Source organism: Molossus molossus, unplaced genomic scaffold (genome assembly GCF_014108415.1).
Source record: "Molossus molossus isolate mMolMol1 unplaced genomic scaffold, mMolMol1.p scaffold_m16_p_15, whole genome shotgun sequence".
Lineage (NCBI taxonomy): Eukaryota > Metazoa > Chordata > Mammalia > Chiroptera > Molossidae > Molossus > Molossus molossus.
The window spans coordinates 20,741,256-20,762,930 of NW_023425350.1; the positions used below are offsets into that span (position 1 = coordinate 20,741,256).

Sequence of the window (21,675 nt, forward strand, 5' to 3'; positions counted from 1 at the left end):
CTCAGTGGTTAGAGCGTTGGCTGGCAATTCGGAGAGACCTGGGTTTGGTTCCCGCTCAGGGCGCGTGCCTCGGTTGCAGTTTGTCCCCGGCCCTGGTTGGTTGTATGGGTGGCAGCCACTCGATGTGTCCCTTTCACGTTGATGGTTCTCTCTCTCTCTCTCTCTCTCTCTCTCTCTCTCTCTCTCTCTCTCTCTCTCCCTCCCACTCAATCTGAGCAAAAAATGGAAAAATGTCCTCAGGTGAGGATTAAAAAAAAAAAGTTAAAAGGTCCTGGCCGGTTTAGTTCAGCAGTTAGAGCGTCAGCCTGTGGACTAAAGAATTGCAGGTTTAATTCCAGTCAAGGGCATGTATCTTGGTTGCAGTCCCTGTCCCTGGTCAGGGTCCTGCAACCAATTGATGTGTCTCTCTCACATCAGTGTTTCTCTCTTTCTCTATCTCTTGCTTTTACTCTGCCTGAAAATAAATGGAAAAATATCCTCAGGTGAGGATTTTTTTAAAAGTGAATTTTGTAGCAATATTTAGATTAAAGAGAACAAAGTGAGGAAAATAACAATATATAATAATGTATTTTATAATATAATAATACAAGATAATAATAGAAAACTATGGTGATTGTTTTCAGTGGGCTGGTAATTTTACTTAATAGAAGGAACCAAAGAAAAATCCCAGTAAGGGTAGCCTACCAAGTAGATTTTCATTTGGTTTGCCTCTAATTCTTTGATTAATGACTATTACATTTGAAAATTGCTGTTTTTGTTATTTTAAAGTCACATGGTTTTGATTAGAGGTGATAGCTTTCACATGCCATTTACAAAGAATATACTGTTGGACTCTGTACTACAAAGTATAATTTAATAACACTGTGAATTTACTTGTGGGATACTATAACTCTGAAGCTATTGCATATTCAAAGTATATACTTTTCATTCTGTATTTTCATACTAATGGAATTCTTCAAAAATTTTGACTTTATTTCAAATGTTTTTGTAGCCCTAGCCGGTGTTGCTCAACAGTTAGAGCGTTGGCCTGTGGTCTGGAGAGACCCAGGTTTGATTCCCGCTAAGGGCATGTACCTCAGTTGCAGTTTGTTCCCAGCCCTGGTTGGGTTGTGTGGGTGGCAGGCACTCCGTGTGTCCCTTTCACATCGATGTTTCTCTCTCTCTCCCTCCCACTCTATCTGAACAAAAAAATGGAAAAATGCCCTCGGGTGAGGATTTTTAAAAAAATGTTTTTGTAATAATTACAGTTTCTACATACTAAATAGTTCTTGTTTGGTTTCATATATAAATTGTATATGTTTATTAGTTCAGGAATTTTCAGTTACTTGATCTGATTTTTTATAAATTTAAGTAGAAAATGAAGGGTAAGAACCATTGTTTTTTAGAACTCTCAGAAAGTACATGTAACCCTAAACAGAAAAGGAAAAAGAATTACCTTTATGCCATTTTATACTATTTTTAGTGAATATGCAATGATTGTTTATTAAAAAGCATAATTCTGACATCTCTTTCTGCAGTGATTGTCTCATCCACAAATTCATGTCAGTGATTTTTTGTTTGTGTGTTTTTGCGTTTAACGCTCCTGGCTAAAACATATTAGAAAACTATATTGCAAACAAAACAAAATAACTTCACTTTTATTACTTGTTCATGGTTGAAACTATTCCCAAGGCAGTCAATTACTTTCATATTGTTGTCAGAAACTTTTAATGTTTCATTTTTAATTGTTAGGTTTAGTTTGAATTCTAGTTTTTAATAAATTTAACACAATCTAGCTGTTAATTATCATGAATATATTTCAACTTTCTTTTGGAGTTTATATATGTGGTGTCTTACAGAGCTTTTCCAAACATTATTTATTACTAAAACTTAAGTTACTCTCTATTATATTTGTGGTAATTTGGGTTGTTGTCTAATAAATATAATGATACAATTTTCTATGACATAGTCATTGTTTTGTGATCCTGTATATTGTTTCTTATTTTGTTTTTAAATATTTTTAATTTTGAGTTCTCTTTTTAATCTAGGTCATATTCTACAGTCTCCATCAGCCAATGTGCTTCCAACCCTTCCCTTCCATGTCCTTCGTAGCTTGTTCAGTACTACACCTTTGACAACTGACGATGGTGTGCTTCTGAGGCGGATGGCATTGGAAATTGGAGCACTACACCTCATTCTTGTCTGTCTCTCTGCTCTGAGCCACCATGCTCCTCGAGTTCCAAACTCTAGCCTCAATCAAGCAGAGGTAGGTTCAGTTTAATTTTGTAGATTATGAAAAACTAATTTAATTCAAAGCGTGCAGAATATAGCTTTTTCTGAAGTAATCAGTATTTCAGAGACTTATGTGTTCTTTTTTGCCCCTAAAGCAAAGAATATTTATTATTCATTTATTTTTTGTTAAGTGCCCCTAGTGGAAACCGAACCCAGGACTCTCTGGTCCGCAGACCGACATTCCAACCACTGAGCCAAACCGGCCAGGGCAAGCAAAGAATATTTAAAAGAGAAGAAACTATGAACTGATTGTTTTCTTTTCTATTAGGTTCTTTTAGAAACCATAATTTAACCTGTCTACTTGAAAAACAAAAATGATTTAATAGCTTAATCAGCTTTTCCAGTTACTGGGGTATGCTGAATTTATACTGCAGTTCCTCCTCTTTTCCTTTCTTGAACTTTAGAGAATCATACTATTAAGTGATAGGTTCTAGCCAGTATGGTAAAACAAGAGAAAAAATAATGAAAGAAAAAATAAGCCTCATTATTTCAGGTTGTTTTTATTGTGCTTATATAAAAATTCAAAATAGTTAATGGCAAATTAGTAAATGGCATAAGTTAGTTTAATGAGAATATAATATACAAGTGCAATAAATAAAAAGTAGTTACAACATAACTTCTAGCAACAACATAAAATTATATTTTTTAGACTAGCAGCAAAAATAGAAAATATCTATGAATAAATCTGAAAAAATATGTGTAAGACCTTTGTTCATTAAAAGTACGAATTTTTTTAATCCTCACCTGAGGATATTTGTCCGTGGATTTTTTTTTTTTTTTTTTTAAGATACAGTGGAAGGGAGGGAGGGGGCGGAGAAAGAGAGAGGGAGAGAGACAGAGATGAGTGAGACACATCAATTGTTTGCCTCCCACAAGACCTACTGGGGCCAGGGATAGAACCCGAAACTCTTTGGTCCTTGGACCTTCGCTCTAACCGCTGAGCCAAACTAGCCAGGGCGAATATAACATTTTTAAAAAAGAAACACTATTATAATTTTTTTTCATTAAATGCACTAAGAAATGTAAATGGAAACCACAGAATGGGACACTATGTTTATGTATATCTGATAAAATATAAATAAACAAAAACTTACAACCAGAATACTTAGAGAACTTCAAGAACTGCAGGAAACCCATATAGGAAAAATAGGTGAAAGACTAGAATGGGCACTTGAGAGGCTATCTGAATAACCAATTAACTGAAAAGGTGATCTTTTCATTGGTTATCAGAAAATCTCTGATACACTACAATTACACATCTATCAGAATGTGCAATATTTTAAAAACAACAACACAAATATTGTCCTATCATCATTTATAATAATGTAAAGATAGTAGAATGGATGAAATAAATAGTGTAAAAAGTAGTAAAAATGGATAAATTAATTGTCTACTGTGTAGTTGGTAATGAAAGAACAGGTACAGTCCACTACACATAACATGGTGTGATGAATAAGAGATGGAATGAGGGCAATTTTTTGTATGCAGTGATCTCATTGTATTTTAAATCCTCATCTGAGGATATTTTTCCATTTATCTTCAGGTAGAGTGGGAGGGAGAAGGAGAGAAAGGGAGAGAGAGAGAAACATCCCTGTGAGAGAGACATATCGACTTACTGCCTCCTGCACAACCCCAACCAGAACCGGGGACAAACCGTAACTGAGGTACATGCCCTTGACTGGAATCGGACCCGTGGCTCTTTGGTCCGCGGGCCTATGCTCTAACCAGTGAGCCAAACCAGTCAGGGCAGTGATCTCATTCTTGAACTGCATGGTTAAGTAAGTGCAACTATTAAACTTGATCTATTTGTTTTTTCTTTTTGTATATATGTTATACTTTACATTTAAAAATTTTAAAAGTAAATAGCTGTTTTTATCATTAACTTTAATTATTCTACTGATAAATGTTAATATGGTAATAAAATTTTTATGACTCATTTAATAGTTTATCTTGTAAAATGTGAAAGATAGAATTCCTTAGTCACAGATCTATAAGACTATATTGTAGATCAGTTTCTGAAGTATTGTTTGTACATAATATTTTTCCTTTAATTTTTAAAAGTAATAATTGCCACTGTTTTGAGGGTACTAGTATGCTAAATTTAATGAAAATTCTTTAGAGAAAGTTTGTTACAGAATTAATTTTACAATTCACAAAAAGAATAATAAAGAATTGGCCTTTACAGAGTTTGAGATTATTTTTTAAAAAACTAATAGGACTCAGTCATTTTTTCTGTCTTTACATCATTCTTATTTTTAATGTTCTCTATTCCTAAGAATTTTCTACATATCTCGTTCTGAACAAGAAAGAAATTAAGAATTACTCCTTCTATAGAAATAGAAGTGATCTTGCTTACTGTGATTGAAAATATGTGACACTATCATATAATTCTCCTGATGTATGCCTTTATTCTATCTTTTTTTTTTTTTCAAAGCCTCCAAAAATTTGGTTGCCTCCCCCAAAAAAATGGGAGAGAGAAGATTTTGTTCTGTAAGATCTGGCTCATATCTCTATTTCTATCCCTTTTTTCTCCATTTAATTTTGAATCATTGATTCTTTAGGTCTTATGGTGCTTTACTCCTGTTTTTTTTCTAATAAATATTTTTAATTTTATTTACTTATTTTTAAATATTTACATTTGTTCCCCAGTTTTTTCTTTTTCTAACCCCTGGCAACTACCAACTTGTAATTGTCTTTGTGTATTTACTCACTCCAGATATTTCACATCAGTGAAATTATACAATATCTTACCTTTTGTACCTGTCTTCTTTGACTTAGCATAATGCTTTTGAGGTTCATCTTCGTAGCATAAACAGTATTTCATATGGATGAATAATATTCCATTGTATGTATATATCATGATTTGTTTGTGCATTCATCCATTGATGGGTGTTTGGGTTGTTTCTACTTTTCAGCTGTTATGAACAGTCTTCCTATGAACAAGTTTGTACATGTATTTGAATATCAGTTTTTATATCTTTGGATATATACCTAGGGATGGAATTGCTGGGTCAGATTGTTTCATTTCTTGAAGAATTTCCTGTTTTTAGTAACAGTTAAACTATTTATATTCCTACTGATAACCATTTTTGAAGATCAATAAAACCAAACAGTAATAACTTTTAATGTTTTGTTATAAGCCTCAGGTATCAAGCTCTCATAACCCTACATCATCAGAAGAACAGCAGCTATATTGGGCCAAAGGGACTGGCTTTGGGACAGGATCTACAGCTTCTGGATGGGATGTGGAACAAGCCTTAACTAAACAGAGGCTGGAAGAGGAACATGTTACCTGTCTTCTGCAGGTATATTTGCAAAGTTGATATTGTTGACGATAAAAATTAAATTATTTTTTGTATTTGTATTGATTTTTAAGTATTGATGACTATTCAGCTCATCTTCAGCTACTTTTTTTTTTTTTTTCCTATTTTTTTAGCATATTTTTTCATTTTATTGTGTGGATAGAGTGGGAGGGAGAGAAAGAGAGAGAGAGAAACATCGACGTGAATGGGACACATCGAGTGGTTGCCACCCGCACGACCCACCAGGGCTGGGGACAAATTGCAACCGAGGTACGCGCCTTTAGCGGGAACCGAACCTCGATCTCTCTGGACTGCAGGCTGATACTCTAACTGCTGAACCAAACTGGCCAGGGCTTCAGCTACTTTTATAAAACCCATTATGCTCCCTGTTCTTGATTCTTTTAAGATATCACTGGACAAAAATTGCTTTTTTCTACTTGTTACTCTAAATTTCTCCATTCTCAATTGGCTTCTTCACTCTCAATTAGCTTCTTTATTGGAAGGAAAGTGACAAGAATGAAATTATGTGATAACTGGATAATCTACCCTTTTCTAGTAATCTTGTCATCAAAAGTTTTGAATCTGGACTCTTAAAAAAACAGTATTATTTATTTATCTATCTATTTTTATATGTCTTTGTTTCTCACACTATTCTATGACTTCTAGAATCAGGGCGGTTGAACTAGTGGGAAAAGTCTTTAATGTCACAGAAATGAGAATGGGGAAGTGCATGAATTAAAAATTATTAAAATCACCCTGGCCAGTTTGGCTCAGCAGTTAGAGCGTTAGCCCGTGGACCAGAGAGTCCTGGGTTCAGTTTCTGCTAAGGACACGTACCTCAGTTGCGGTTTGTCCCTGACCCCAGTTGGGGTCATGTGGGTGGCAGCCACTCTATGTGAGACATGTTTTTCTCTCTCTCTTTCTCCCTCTCCCCCTCCCGCTCTATCTGAAGATAAACACAAAAATGTCCTCAGGTGAGGATAAAAAAAAAAGATTAAAATCAGTCAAGTCTTTGAGCATTTGTTTTCTGCAATTCTATAATGAAAGGATCACTTTAGTATAAAATTCTAAGATTGCATCACCCTCAAACTGTAAAGTGAGATTATTCAATAAAATAAACAATATCAGAGTTGCTACTGAGGTTTTTAAGTTTGTGTTCTTGCCCGGATGGTTTGGCTCAGTGGATTGAGCGTCCCCCAATGGCATGAGAGGTCCCAGTTCAATTGCTGGTCAAGGCACATGCCCGGGTTTTGGACTCTTACAAAAGAGTGCCCTACCTAGTAGGGGGCGTCTAGGAGGCATCTGATGGATGTTTCTCTCTCACATCGATGTTTCTATCTCTTCCTTCCTCTCTCTTTCTCAAACAATCAACAAAAGATAAAAATAAAATAAAAACTTTAAGTTTGTGTTCTTAGGTGGACTACTTCTGTATGTCTAGTCATATACAGGATTGGACAAAGGTAGGTTTACAGTTGTACATGAAGCAGAATTTATCCTTGTATTATTATTTTTTAATTATTGTATTATTTTCCATACAAACAACTGTAGACCTACTTATACTCCACTCTGTACTTTTTTTTTTTTTTATCCTCACCTGAGGATATTTTTCCATTCACCTTCAGATAGAATGGGAGAAAGAGAGAGAGACACATCTACTGGTTGCCTCCCACATGACCCTGAACTGCACCCAGTGACATGCCCTTGACCAGAATCAAACCTGTGAATCTCTGGTCTGTGGGCTGAAGCTCTAACTGCTGAGGCAAACTTGCCGGGGGCTTATGCCCCACTTTATGTGGTGCCTTGTCATGCAAAACACATCCTTCTCTTTTGAATGTCTAAAGAAAAAATGTCTTATTTTTAAAGCATAGTGTGCAAGAATTTGAGTTGAAAATATATACTCGTGGTATTTAGACTGAATTATCTAACATAAAATATTTGCTTTTTAAGTATATGAAGTTTAAATCCAGCAAATTTTTTTTAGGTTCTTGCAAGTTACATAAATCCTATGAGTGGTGCGATAAATGGAGAAGCTCAGTCATCTCATGAGAGCAGAGGACAGAACAGCAATGCTCTTCCTTCTGTACTTCTAGAGCTTCTCAGTCAGTCCTGCCTCATCCCAGCCATGTCATCTTATCTAAGAAATGATTCAGGTAAATCACATTTTAATATTCTTCTGAAATATCTTTGTGGGTGAATACTTTTGTTTTCTCTTGTGGTCATTATGAATTTTAAAAATAAGGTTCAGTTAAAATATTTCTTATTCTCCTCCAATATATGTAGGAATGCATTTGATGGATTTATTTATTTGCAATTTTTATTAATTTATTTTTGTTACAGATGTTTCTTCTCCTCCCCCAGAACCTCCCCCACTCCCACATCAGTGTCTGTGTCCATTGGTTACGCATGTGTGCATATAAGTTCTTTGCTTTATCTCATCCCTCACCCTGACCCCCTCCTCTGGAAATATTTAGATTTTGGGTGGGGTTTGGGGTGGAGAGCTAATTTGATAGTATATAGTCACCTGTCCTAGAACATAGAATAAAATAAAGACCTCAAGGAACTCTTAGTGTTCTTACTTGATTTTAGAACATTGGATTAATATGAAGTCAGTAATAGAACATAACTCTAGGCCAACTACATGTAACAAAGTTTGTAATTTTTAAAATTTTCCTTCAAAGAATTTAATTCAGAAAACCTAACTCTGTAATTAAGAGAATTGTTACAAATATTATAAAAAAGAACTTTGAAACCATAGCTTCAAGGTAGATAACTGGAAGAAATAAGTGAATTATACATTTATTAGGATATTTTACCTCCAGTAATTTTTTTTTTCTTTTTAACTTATTCTTTTTTTTTTTTTGGTACGTGCACCTAGCAGGAACTGAACCCAGGACTCTCTGGTCCGCAGGCCGACACTCCAACCATTGAGCCAAACTGGCCAGGACTTTTTTTTTCTCTCTTTTTTTTTTTATCCTCACCCGAGGACATTTTCCCATTTTTTTGTTCAGGTAGAGTGGGAGGGAGAGAGAGGAACAGAGAGAGAGAGAGAAACATCGATGTGAAAGGAACACATCGCGTGGCTGCCACCCTCACAACCAACCAGGGCCGGGGACAAACTGCAACCGAGGTACGTGCCCTTAGCGGGAACCGAACCCGGGTCTCTCAGGACCGCAGGCCGACGCTCTAACCGCTGAGCCAAACCGGCCAGGGCTTTTTTTCTCTTTTTAAACTTATCTTTATAGTTCAATATATTACAGATGTCCCTCCTTTTTTCCCCCTTGACCCCCTTCTCCCACTCCCCTCATGCCTTCCCAACACTATTATCTGTGTCTATTGGTTATGCATATAAGTTCTTTGGTTTCTCTCTTTCTGCCACACCTCCCTTCTTCCCTTTAAGATTAGTCAAACAACCAATTTGTACTTCTTAATTCCTTCATCTTTTTTCACCAAACCCCTCTCCCATCTGGCAACCAACAAAAAGTTCTCTGTATCTATGAGTCTGTTTCTGTTTTGTTTGCTCATTTTGGTTGTAGATTCAATTGTTGGTAGATATGTATTTGTTGCCATTTTATTGTTCATATTTTTTCTATCTTCTTCAAGAAGACCCATCAACATTTCATATAATACTAGTTTGGTGGTAATGAACTCCTTTAGCTTTTTCTTGTCTGGGAAACTCTTTATATGGCCATCAATTCTAAATGATATTTTTGTAGGATAGAGTAATCTTGGTTGTAGGTCATCGTTTTTCATCACCTTAAATATCTCTTGCCACTCCTTTCTGGCCTGCAAAGTTTCTTTTGAGAAATCAGCTGACAGCCTTATGGGAGTTCCTTTGTAGGTAATGGACTGCTTTTCTCGTATTGCTTTTAAGACTCTCTCTTTGTCTTTAATCTTTGACATTTTGATGATGATGTGTCTTGGTGTGGACCTCTTTTTTTTTTTTTAATTCTTGCCCGAGGACATTTTTTCATTTTTTTGTTCAGATAGAGTGGGAGGGAGAGAGAGGAAGAGAGAGAGAGAGAGAAACATCAATGTGAAAGGGACACATCGAGTGGCTGCCACCTGCACGACCAATCAGGGCCGTAGACAAACTGCAACTGAGGTACATGCCCTTAGCGGGAACCGAACCCGGGTCTTTCTGGACTGTAGGCTGATGCTCTAACCGCTGAGCCAAACCAGCCAGGGTGGTGTGAACCTCTTTGGGTTCAACTTGTTTGGGACTCTGTGTGCTTCTGGACTTGTATGTCTGTTTCCTTCACCAAGTTAGGGAAGTTTTCTGTCATTATTTTTTCAACTAGGTTTTTAATTTCTTGCTTGCTCTCTCCTCCTTCCGGCACCCCTATGATGCGAATGTTGGCACGCTTGAAGTTGTCCCAGAGGCTTCTTACACTATCCTCATTTTTTTGGATTCTCTTTTCTTTTTGCTGTTCTGATTGGGTGTTTTTTGCTTCCTTATATTCCATGGTTTGCTTCTTGGCTTCTCCTACTCTCTATTGATTTCCTGTAAATTATTCTTTATTTCAGTTAGTGCAGCCTTCATTTCTGACTGATCCTTTATTATGCTCTTGAGGTCCTCACGAAGTTTTTTGAAATTCTTAAGTTCATTGAGCATCCTTATAACCAGTGTTTTGAACTCTGCATCTTTTAGATTGCTTATCTCCATTTTGTTTAGTTCTTTTTCTGGAGTTTTGTTCTTTTCTTTAATTTGGGACATGTTTCTTTGTGTCCTTATTTTTACTGCGTCTTTGTGTTTGTTTCTATGTATTATGTAGAGTTTCTATGTCTGCTAGGCTTCCTAAGGTGGCCTTTTGTAGTAGATGTCCTATAGGGTCCAGTGGCACAGACTCCCTGGTCACCCAGCTGAGCCCTCAAGGTGCATCCCTCGTGTGGATTTTACACCTTTCTGTTTTAATTGAGTCTTGATTGCAGTCTAGATGCAGCTGCTTCTTTAATTTCATAGTTGTAAGACTTCCATTTGGCTCAATTTCAGGAGGTTCTGAAGGATGTTTGTTCTGTAATTTAGTTGTAATTTTCATGTAGTTGTGGGAGGAGGCGAGTACCACATTTTCTTACGCCACCATCTTGACCGGAAGTCTCCTTACCTTCAATGTTCTTAAAAGGAATTATGAAAACCCTGAAAGAGAGAAAGTAGTGCCCGGATAGTCTGGCTCATTGGTTGAGTGTCGACCCATGCACCAAGAGGTTGCTGGTTTGATTCACAGTCAGGGCACATGCCCAGGTTGTGGGCCCAATCCCCAGTGGGGGCCATGCAGGAGGTGGCCAATTGATGTTTCTATATTTTTCTACTTCTCCTTTCCTCTCTCTCTAAAATTAATAAAGAGAAAAAAAGAAAAGAAAGTAGTTGCTTCCATGAGAGATTTCTTAGGTTGATAGGAAAATCCTCATATAAAGGATGTGTTGTTCATTTTTATTTCTCTCTCTCAACATTCTGACGGATGTTTGTCTCAACATGATTCACAATAGTAAATTCAAGTTGGAAGAAATTCACAAAACAATTTTCAGAGATAGTAGAGTAGTGAATTCATTCTTAGATGTGCATGGTTTTAAGAAAAAAAATTTATCTGACTTATAGTTTATAATTCAAAGTTAGCATAATCAACCTTTTTTTTTAATAAGTTGATTTATTCAAACATATTGATAAATTGTGGTCATATTACTGTTTTATCTGAGATACAGTGGCTTCATCATTTCAGTTTTGAAAATATAGTTTCACTTCATACTAATAGATGTATTTATTGCCATAATGTACTATCTAGGTTATTTAATCATTTTTATGTGTAATATAACTAGATAGTTACTTAATTCTTGGTCTCTCCCCATCTTTATGTCTTATTTGCTTTTTGTTCCCTAAAAGTGCCTATTATTATACTTTGTACATTGGTGCTTTATAAACAGTGGTATTAGTCCATTTACCAACCAACTAATTAATCTCATATTGCTGTGGGCTTACTGTTAGATTGCCCTTGTTCTCATTTTATGCTTTTCCTCTTCCTTCTTACAGTTCTCGACATGGCAAGACATGTGCCACTCTATCGAGCTCTGCTGGAATTGCTCCGAGCCATTGCTTCTTGTACGTCCATGGTGCCTCTCTTGTTGCCCCTTTCTACAGAGAATGGTGAAGAGGAAGAAGAACAATCAGAATGTCAAACTTCTGTTGGTACATTATTAGCCAAAATGAAGATCTGTGTTGATACCTATACCAACCGTTTAAGGTACTATACTTTATTCATTTCTCTTGGCCTTGACTCAAACTAACTTTTTATTAATTAAAAATTTTTTTTTATCCTCACCTGAAGACACTTTTGCATCTATCTTCAGATAGAGAGGGGGCAAGGGACAGAGAGAAACATAGATGTGAGAGAGACACGTTGAGTGGTTGCCACCCACACGACCCCAACCAAGGACAGGGACAAACCGCACCCGAGGTACATGCTCTTAGCGGGAACCGAACTCAGGACTCTCTGGTCCGTGGGCTGATGCTCTAACCGCTGAGCCAAACCAGCCAGGGCTTGAACTAACTTTTTTTATATAGCTTTCAGGGTTTTTTAAAGGATCTATGATAATTAAACACAAATACACCCACACAATGTATAAAACTCCAAAGTAAAAGTATCCACCAAATCCTACACTGAGGAATATTTATTTACATCGGCTTTCCTAACATCCCTATGTGATATTATTGCTCTAAGTATAAAATTTTTCTTAAATACTGGCACATTATACCTGTTATACAGGTAGATGATAGTTTTACCCAATGTTGAAGTCAAAGACACCTTTCAGTATCAATAAATACACATTACTGACATTGTCAATTACTTTTAATTATGCATCATACATAGATGCTGTGTTTTACATAACCATCTATTAGTGGACACTTGGGTTATTTCCAACTTATCACAACCTCAGACAGTCATTTTTGGGGTTGTAGAAATCTGCATAGTAGATTTATAGACGTGGAATTACTGGATTATGCCTTACTCCTATTTCATTTTGATACATATGTTATAATTCACACTATAACCTTTTTTAGAAGTCAGAGGTTCAGTATTTCTTGGAGTTAAAATAAAGTACTTATCTTCATGGAGCATTGAATTTTTAAATGAATCTTTGGTTTAAATTTATACCTCACTAGATTCGAGTGATGAATTCTATTATCAAAAACTCTTTTAAAATAACCTAGGAAACCTTTTCTTTTAGCAGAATCTATTCAGTGTTGGTTAGTTTTACTTAAAGATGGCCGAATCCTGATTTTTAAGGCATTTATACTGCCAGTGGAAGCTTATTTTTTTGTTGATTATCTTTTGAGTCAATTAATGTTCTTCGCCATCATTGTAATATATTTGTTCTACCCTATTCTCACATATTTTTAAAGAACCTAAAAATTTGAGAATAACAGTATATGTCAAATAATGAGAGAGAATTGGTCAGTGGAGGAATAGTTTTTTCAGTCTTCACCTTTCAGGAAGAAATCAACCTCTCAGATAATCCTGACTCTCTTAGTTTATGTTACTGTCATTATCACTTTAAAAACTGCTGACTCACTGCCAGGTGCAAGAATCATAAATTAGAGCAGAGATTAAAGAAGAACCTGTTGGTAGAGATATAAAAAGCTGTAGGTTTATACTACTCTTTTACCAGGAATGGAAAATGTAAAGACATATTTTCTTTGATAGTATGAGATTTATTTCTGTTGTGGAGAAGAGAATATGTTGTGTTTAATCCAATCCTTCATTGTGACAAAAATATTTCTAAGTGGTAACCTTAGCAGCTGGCATAATTATATAAAAATAGTGTGGCATCATACTGGAACTGAAGACCTAATTTTCTAATTGAGTTAATGTGTCATTGCGAAATATCTAATTGAGCACCCCATTCACTGCCCTGGCCATATGTGTTTGTTATTCCTATACAATAAACATACAGCTTTTAACAAAGCCATTAATATAAAATATACAGACTTTGAAATTGCCCTTGCATATGTTAGGGGGAACTTTGCCCTGTGGTTTTGTATCTTATATTTCTGTATTTTGAGGTATAGTGTAGTAGTTTATAACTAAAAATTGAAAATTTATGAAACCTTGAGTGTTTTTCTCTCAGTAGTATTGTTTTTCTTGGATGAAAAATTGTGTAAAGACTTGGACTATTGTTATAATTATCTCTGATTAAAAAATCACAAATCTGTGTCATAAACATCAAAATAAGACCATTAAAATAAGAATAACTGTCTTTATGCTACATATTTCCCTATGCTATAATTTCCATTTGATTCTGCTAAAATGTAGTTCTAGTGTATTCATTTCTAAGGTAGTTATAGAAGATACTTATTGCAGTGAATGGAATTTTTGCAACTAGAGTTTCTTTTTGGTTGCTTTCTTAAATTAATGTATGTTCTGTTAAAATAACATGGTATAATTTTATTTTAAATTAAACTTGACTTCAGTATAAATGTATTAATTATTTACTATAAAATTTTAATTTCGGATAGAGAATAACTGAATTTTATTTAGTTGGAGCTCTTTATTTTTATACTTGGTTACCTGGAAAAAAATTATTCTTCACATTCTTTCAACAAGAAAATAATTATACTTCAAACTTCTCAATTTTGTGACAACAAAGCATGCATGTAAAGATCATAAAGACTGTTCAGAGAATTCATTTGTTATTTTATCTTAATGGTGACCCTGTGCAGTAACTAGCTTTATTTTACTGACGAATAAACACTACTACTGACTTTTTTTTTATCCTCACCCGAGGACATTTTTCCATTTTTTGTTCAGGTAGAGTGGGAGGGAGAGAGAGAGAAACATCGATGTGAAAGGGACACATCAAGTGGCTGCCACCCGCACGACCAACCAGGGCCGGGGACAAATTGCAACCGAGGTACTTGCCCTTAGCGGGAACCGAACCCGGGTCTCTCTGGACCGCAAGCCGACGCTCTAACCGCTGAGCCAAACCGGCCAGGGCTACTACTGACTTTTGTATTCAAGTTTGAATATGCTTCTTAGTCGAGTTCCCTCATGATAGCTCTTATGTTATACAGCCTCTGTTAGGAAAAGAAACCAGCAAAAACATACATGATATAACATCCCTACTGTCCTTTTAAGGTATGGCACATTCATTTTCCACCTTACTGAGAGAAGTATAATCTATTCTTTTACAGCCTGTCAAGACTAAAAGATACATATATATATATTATACTTTCATTATAATAGAATTGAAATAAAGTGTACAATATGGTCTAATTTTCTATAGAGTTTATACCCACAGAAATTGGCCTTAGTTCAATTTTTTTTTAATTGATTTTTAGAGGGAGAGGGAGAAACATGGATGTGAGTGCAACTGCGTCCTGCACGCCCTCTACTGGAGGTTGAGCCAGGCTGTACCCTGATTGGCAGTCGGATCCATTACCTCTTGGTCCACAGATCGATGCCCATCCAACTGAGCCACACTGGCCAGGGCAGCCTAAGTTCAATTTTAATACTGATGCAAAGCTTTCCCTTCACTCACCTGCCTACCCCATTTCCAGCTGTATTTTTTAAAAACCCCAGGATACTCTGAGGAGAGAGTGGTCAAGGCAAGTACTGTATGTCATGTTTATATATAACTTGTAGGATATGTTTTAGTGCTTTATCAAGGTTTGGAGTTATGGTTCAAAAATAATGTGTAGGTGTACCCCATCTTAGAACAGTTTTACATTATTTTTTCCTTTGAACTTTTAGTAAGAAATGTAAGGGTAAATAAAGTACAAATATTTTGTACAAGGATTTAGATATGTTTATATACGTGTTGCTTTATGTTTTTCTTTTTGTTAACTTCTCATTTGTTCCTTTTTTTTAAACCAAGCATATACAAACGGCATGTAATTTTTTCTTTTATGTTTTATTTTTTGGCTTTAAGTAATGTTTTAATATATTTAACTCTTTGGTTATCTTAAAGGAAACAGATTTGCTGTATACACTACAGATCTTAAGTGATGATTGTGGTTACATGAAATGATTTTCATTGAAATTATTTTTTTATGTATAGTGTGTTTATACTTACCTTCCTTTTGTGGATGAAGGAAATTAAGATATTTTGCCCAAGTACAAAGAGGAAGTTTACTTTTGCTGGTAGGAATAACCTAACTGAGATTATCCTATTTTGAGACCATTGTCTAAACCCAAGCTAGTCTGGATCTAAGAATTCAAAGAATGAAAAGATATCCAACTCTCCCCCAGCCTGAAACCTCTGTAAGAGGAAAGAGAAGCCATCACGAAGTTGAAAAGGCTATTATGTATCTAGTAATGTATGTGACATGTAATTACATATGCATGTATATATCAATACACACACATATCTGAAAAGAGCTTCCGAATTTTAATTTTGCAATAATACACTCTTGGGCATTTCTAATTTCCCTTAGTTATAATTATACCTTAATAATGAAATTATTATCTCTTATGGTTGAGGATTAGTTTGGTGACTAATTGCAGCACTGTGATAGGATTGGAAGTTAGTGTAAACCAGAGTATTACTCAAGGAATAAACGTGTTTATTATGTTCATCTTTCCTGGCTCATCAGATAAATTAACCTGTTGACATGGCAAGGTAGCAACTAGGAGTGATTTGCTGTGATTTTGTCTGTTTTTTAAAAGTTGACAGTTTTTAGGCAATTGTTATTGTACAATTTGCACTAAGAGCTTTCTATCCCTAGCCAGTTTGGCTCAGCAGTTAGAACTTCACCCTGAGGACTAAAGGGTCTCAGGTTCGATTTCCAGTCAAGGGCACATACCTGGGTTACAGGTTCCATTCCTGGACCTGGTCTGGTTTGATCAGGAGGCAACCAATCTGTGTGTCTCTCTGACATCGATGTTTCTCTCTCTCCCTCTCCCTCCCTTCCACTGTATCTAAATATCAATGGAAAAATATCCTTGGGTGAGGATTAACCAAAAAAGAGCTTCCTAAAGATGGTAATATTTTTATATTCTTTTATTCATGATTCTATGCTTTCACTATCCAGCACCTCTCCTACTACAACCTTTCAAGATTCACAATGAATAATAACTGCATAGAGTTAATTGAGTCTAACAGTTAATGTAGACAAACTAATATTGCTGTTAGTTGATTATTACTAAGCATTTTGATTAATTTAAATCAGGGATAACTATTACTTTTGGAAATCCAAAAGGCTAGGCAACAGTGTATTAGTTCGAAATAGAGAATTTTACATTCAACACTTTCCAAACTTTATGTGAAATAGATAATGATTAGCATTTTTGGGGAAATTTTTAAAAGATGTGTGACACCCGGCTGGTTTGGCTAAGCAGTTAGAGGGTTGGCCGAGGACCAAAGAGTCTCAGGTTTGGTTCTAGTCAAGGGCACATACATTGGTTGCAGTTCGGTCCCTGGCCCTGGTCAAGGTCGTGCGGGAGGAGGCCAGTCACTGTATCGCCCTCCCACTCTGTCTGAAGATAAATGGAAAAAAAAATTCTCAGGTGAGGATTAAAAAAAAAAAGATGCATGACATGTTTGTATATTAGTTGTTTTTTATTTTTTTATTTTTTTATCCTCACCAAGGACGTATTTGCATTTATCTTCTAATAAAGTGGGAGGGAGAAAAGGGAGGAAGAGAGAGAGACACGCACACATCGAGTGGCTGCCACTCACACGACCCCAACCAGGGCCAGGGACAAACTGTAGCCGAGGTACGTGCCCTTAGCAGGAACTGAACATGGGACTCTCTGGTCCGTGGGTCGACGCTTTAACCACTGAGCCAAACTGGCCAGGGCTGTTGTTTTTAAATATGTTTTTATTGATTTTTTTTTTAGGGAGAAAGAGACAGAAACATCAATGTGAGAGAGAAACATCGATTGGCTGCCTCTTACACGCCCCCTACTGGGGATTGAGTCTGAAACCTGGGCATGTGCCCTGACCAGGAATCTAACCAGGCAGGACCTGTCGGTCCATGGGATGACACCCAATCCACTGAGCAACACCGGCCAGGCTATTATTCCTTTTTAAATTTTTTATTTTTTCAATTACAGTTTACATTCAGTGTTATTTTATATTCATTTCAGGTGTACAGCATAATGGTTAGATAATCATTTACTTTATACAGTGTTCCCCGTTATATTAGTCTTGCAGCATTTTTAAACATACCTTAACTGTGCATGTAAGGTAAAAATATAATTTTTTGTTAGGCCATTTTCTACTATCATCTATCTCTTAAAACTTAAGATTTGGAGCATTTCAGAATGCTATCATCAGGAAATTTTGTACTTCTTGTTCAGTTGAAATTTTTTTATAACAGTTTGAACAAAAATGGGTAAGTGGTTAAACCATAAATATTGGTTCTATTTAACTTTTGTTTGCCTCAGTAATATTAAATGGTTTATTTACTTCATTTCAGAGAAATTATTTAAAAGCTACCATAGTAATCACTTCAATAGAAAGATCAAAGGCCCAGCCGGCGTGTGGCTCAGTGGTTGAGCATCAACCCATGTACCAAGAGGCCACCAGTTCAATTCCCTCAGGGCACATGCCCGGGTTGTGGGCCGGATCCCCACTAGGGGGCATGCAGGAGGTGGCCAATTGATGTTCTCTCACATCGTTGTTTCTCTTCCCCTCCCTCCCTCCCTCCCTCCCCCTTCCCTCCCCTTCCCCCTTTCTCCCTCCCTCTCCCTTCCTTTCTCTCTAAAATCAATAAAGAAAAAAAATTTAAAAAAAAAAGATCAAAGGACTTCCAACCTCTTCTTATTTCTTTTGCTTATCCACTTTTATACTAGACACTCAATAAAGAACAAAAAGTTTAATATTTATCCACTAAGGACTTACACTTTAAGTAGAATTCACTCCCTTGGCTAATGTTTGAAAACTTTTATTATCATAAATGTTCCATTTTTCAGATGCCTTCTGTGTAACAATATTAACTCTTTTCTTGTCAAATGCAGAAAAAATTCATCTGTTTTTATTTTTTTAACTCTTAATTTCTGGCTTTTTCCTTTTGTTTTAGAATTTAATGATTTTTGTATTTAATACTTTTAATCTTTAGGTCTACAAGCAGTGAGAAGAAATAGTTTCTTGAGGGTCAAAAGGAGATAGAGAGGGAACACATGGAAGAACAAGAAAGCATAATATCAAAGTAGGAGGGATACATAAGGTGTAAGCAGTGTTACACATGTGCCAAAGACAGCCTGTGATTAGATGTCACTACCACTTAATCTTATACCAATTATAGGGATCAAAATCTGGTGAAAATGAATTTTTATAACTGTCAGATTGATGACTTAGGCATTTATTTCATTCTGCCAGTTTGAAATAATTTTGATTAGTGTATTATTTATGTTCCAGCCTCTATTTTTCTTGATTTTCCTTTTGTTTCTTGAAAGAGAGTCAAACTGTTTTAAATTGTGGATAAATTATAATCAATATGTAATAGCTTAGAAAATATAAGGATGTAGGCCCTGGCTGGTGTAACTCGGTTGGGCATCATCCTGTTCACAAAGAGGTCACGGGTTCAATTCCCAGCCAGGACACACCCCAGTAGGGCTGTGCAAGAAGCAGCTGATTGATGTTTCTCTCTCACATCAATCTTTCTCTCCCCACCTTCCTTTCTAAAATCAATAACACTATATTTAAAAGTAAAGAAGATATAAGGAGATAGTATTATAACTGTAAATGTGTAGGATACATGGTTTTAAAAGATTTTAGATGTATATTATCAGTTTTTCTTGCTGTATGTAGACAAGAAAATATTTTGTTTGACAGAGAATGAAACAATTGCTTAGAGTTTAACATTTAAATTTAAATCTTATTAATGGGTAATAAATCTAAGTTTTGGCTCCCCAGTCTCCTGATGCCTGCAGTCTTCATTATCGAAAACAATATTTATGAGGAAAGACGAGTCGTTTGCCCCATAGTCCAACCACTTCTCTTTTTTTTATTCTCACCCGAGGATATTTTTACATTTATCTTTAGATAGAGCAGGAGGGAGAGAGGGAAGAAGAGAGAGGGAGAGAAACATCAATGTAAGAGAGACACATCAATTGGTTGCCACCTGCATGACCCCAAAAGGGACCAGGGATGAACTGCAACCAAGATACATGCCCTTGGCTGGAATTGAACCTGGGACTCTTTGGTCTGCAGGTTGACACTCCAACCGCTGAGCCAAACAAGCCAGTGTGCCACTTCTCTTTTCATACACCATTGTTCCCTCTTCCCAAAGTAATTCATTGATCATTTAGGTTTCATGCTTATATCATGGCTGGACTTGAACCTTATTAGCTGGTTCCTGAAAAACTCTTTGATCAAATGCCAAAATGCAATTATTTAAATGATTAACAAATAAAAAGCTCATAAAAATTTATAAATTGACTTAATATTTCCACCTCAGTAGCATAACATATCGATATAAAATGATTATTCCTTAACAAACTGCGTTTATATGAGCTTTATGGAAATATACTCACGTCAAGTAAGATTTAGTTTATAACAAATCTTTCTGGCACATCCCAATAAGTAACATGGTCAATATTATCTATAAGTTTTTAGAGTTACAAGGGACTGTCTTTAGAGTTCAGATCATTAGGATCTCTCTTTTTACAAGCAAAGGAAACACGGTCTATAAATATTGTGATTTGCTCCAGATTCCATCATGCTTAGTGAGAGAGCTATGATAAGACCTCAAATCCCAATCAAGTATATTTATCCACTACATTGAACTTAACTCCCAAAGAACAAGTGATAATTTGTGCATCAATGAATAAGTAGAAATAGGGGACGTGGACTTGTCTCTGAACTGGCTTTGGATATTTAGGATATTTTATATGTTTTCTCATGTTGACAATGAAGTAAAATTATTTTTAATTGAAAAATTTGTTTTTGATCATTATATAAGTATATACAATAATGCAGATTCTACAGTTTTTTTCTGGTATTTTACCATCTTTTTTCTTTCCCCAGAAGAATTTTTGAGTTAGCACTGTGATCAGATATTAAAAGGTAGCATATTTTATTAGGTTTACATAGCATTTGAGTGTGCCTAAGTAATAATTACTGGATTACTATAGTAAACCTAAACCTCACTGTGTTTTGTGGATTATCTAGTACACGAACAGGTAGCAACTTAATCACTTAAATGAGGAGTAAGAGGAGTAAGTCAGCTTTACCCTTTTGATGTTTTTCTTGCTCAAAATAATTAATAAAAATTATTCCTCTGAAAATTTCTTATTGATGTGTTTTTCCTCTACTATCTTCAAGCTGATTTGTTATGTGTACTGCATAGATTACAGCAATTGTTTTCTTTATGTTGCAAGAAGAAGCCTCTTCACCTTCCTATCTGCCTTATTGTTTTCTCACCTGAATTTTATTGCTATATTTCTAGTATCTTTAACTCCTTGTGAAGATGAAATTTAAGAGTTTATATATTTAATAAGCAAAAACATTCTCTCTATATATGACTAATTACTGATCACATTTTATTTTAGGCTTTATAAAAGAAAGAACTTTAAAGTCTCTCTTATCTCTATTAATAAAGGGATTTGTGACATGGGTAACATTGTTTCCAATTGAAATACTTTTGTCTAGTTTAGTGACTTTCAACCTTTTTCATCTCATGGCACACATAAATTAATTACTAAAATTCTTTGGCACACCAAAAAAATACTTTTGCCAATCTGACCAAAAAATAGATATAATTTTGATTAATTCACACTGGATGGCTATTGGTGTGTTGGCTGTTGTCTTTTTTTTTTTTTTTTTGACAGTCCAAGGGAAAAGAGGTTAGTGCACCTGACTAAATAGTCAGGTATTGCATGTTATAAAAATTCTTGTGGCACACTGGTCTAGTGTGAAAATTTATCTGTTATCCACAAAATAATCACAGTGTGAAGAGGTGACCTCTTAAGCTTGTACATACCATTCCAACCTGTGTTATCTCAAGATGAAGTCAAACTACAGCCAGAGTAGTTTGGTTTCACTTTTGAATAAGTGTGACATTGCAGTTTCCTTGGAGCAGGAACAAAGGCGTTGTTTTGTCTTTGATCTTCTGTGCAAACTTTTCCTGATGGACTCCAGTAGGCAAGTACAGTGATACCTCGGTTCT

The 21,675-nt window shown here is 35.6% G+C and overlaps 1 protein-coding gene across 4 annotated transcripts in view; it reads left to right on the plus strand.

Moving 5' to 3' along the window:
* Window positions 1-21,675, plus strand: part of BIRC6 (baculoviral IAP repeat containing 6) — a 247,605-nt gene that overhangs the window by 191,166 nt on the left and 34,764 nt on the right. For all 4 annotated transcript variants that reach the window (XM_036262756.1, XM_036262757.1, XM_036262758.1 and 1 more), the window contains exons 63-66: window positions 2,028-2,245; window positions 5,412-5,576; window positions 7,555-7,723; window positions 11,596-11,806. In XM_036262756.1, the coding sequence (XP_036118649.1) occupies window positions 2,028-2,245; window positions 5,412-5,576; window positions 7,555-7,723; window positions 11,596-11,806 (763 nt within the window). The remainder of the gene's footprint in view (window positions 1-2,027; window positions 2,246-5,411; window positions 5,577-7,554; window positions 7,724-11,595; window positions 11,807-21,675) is intronic.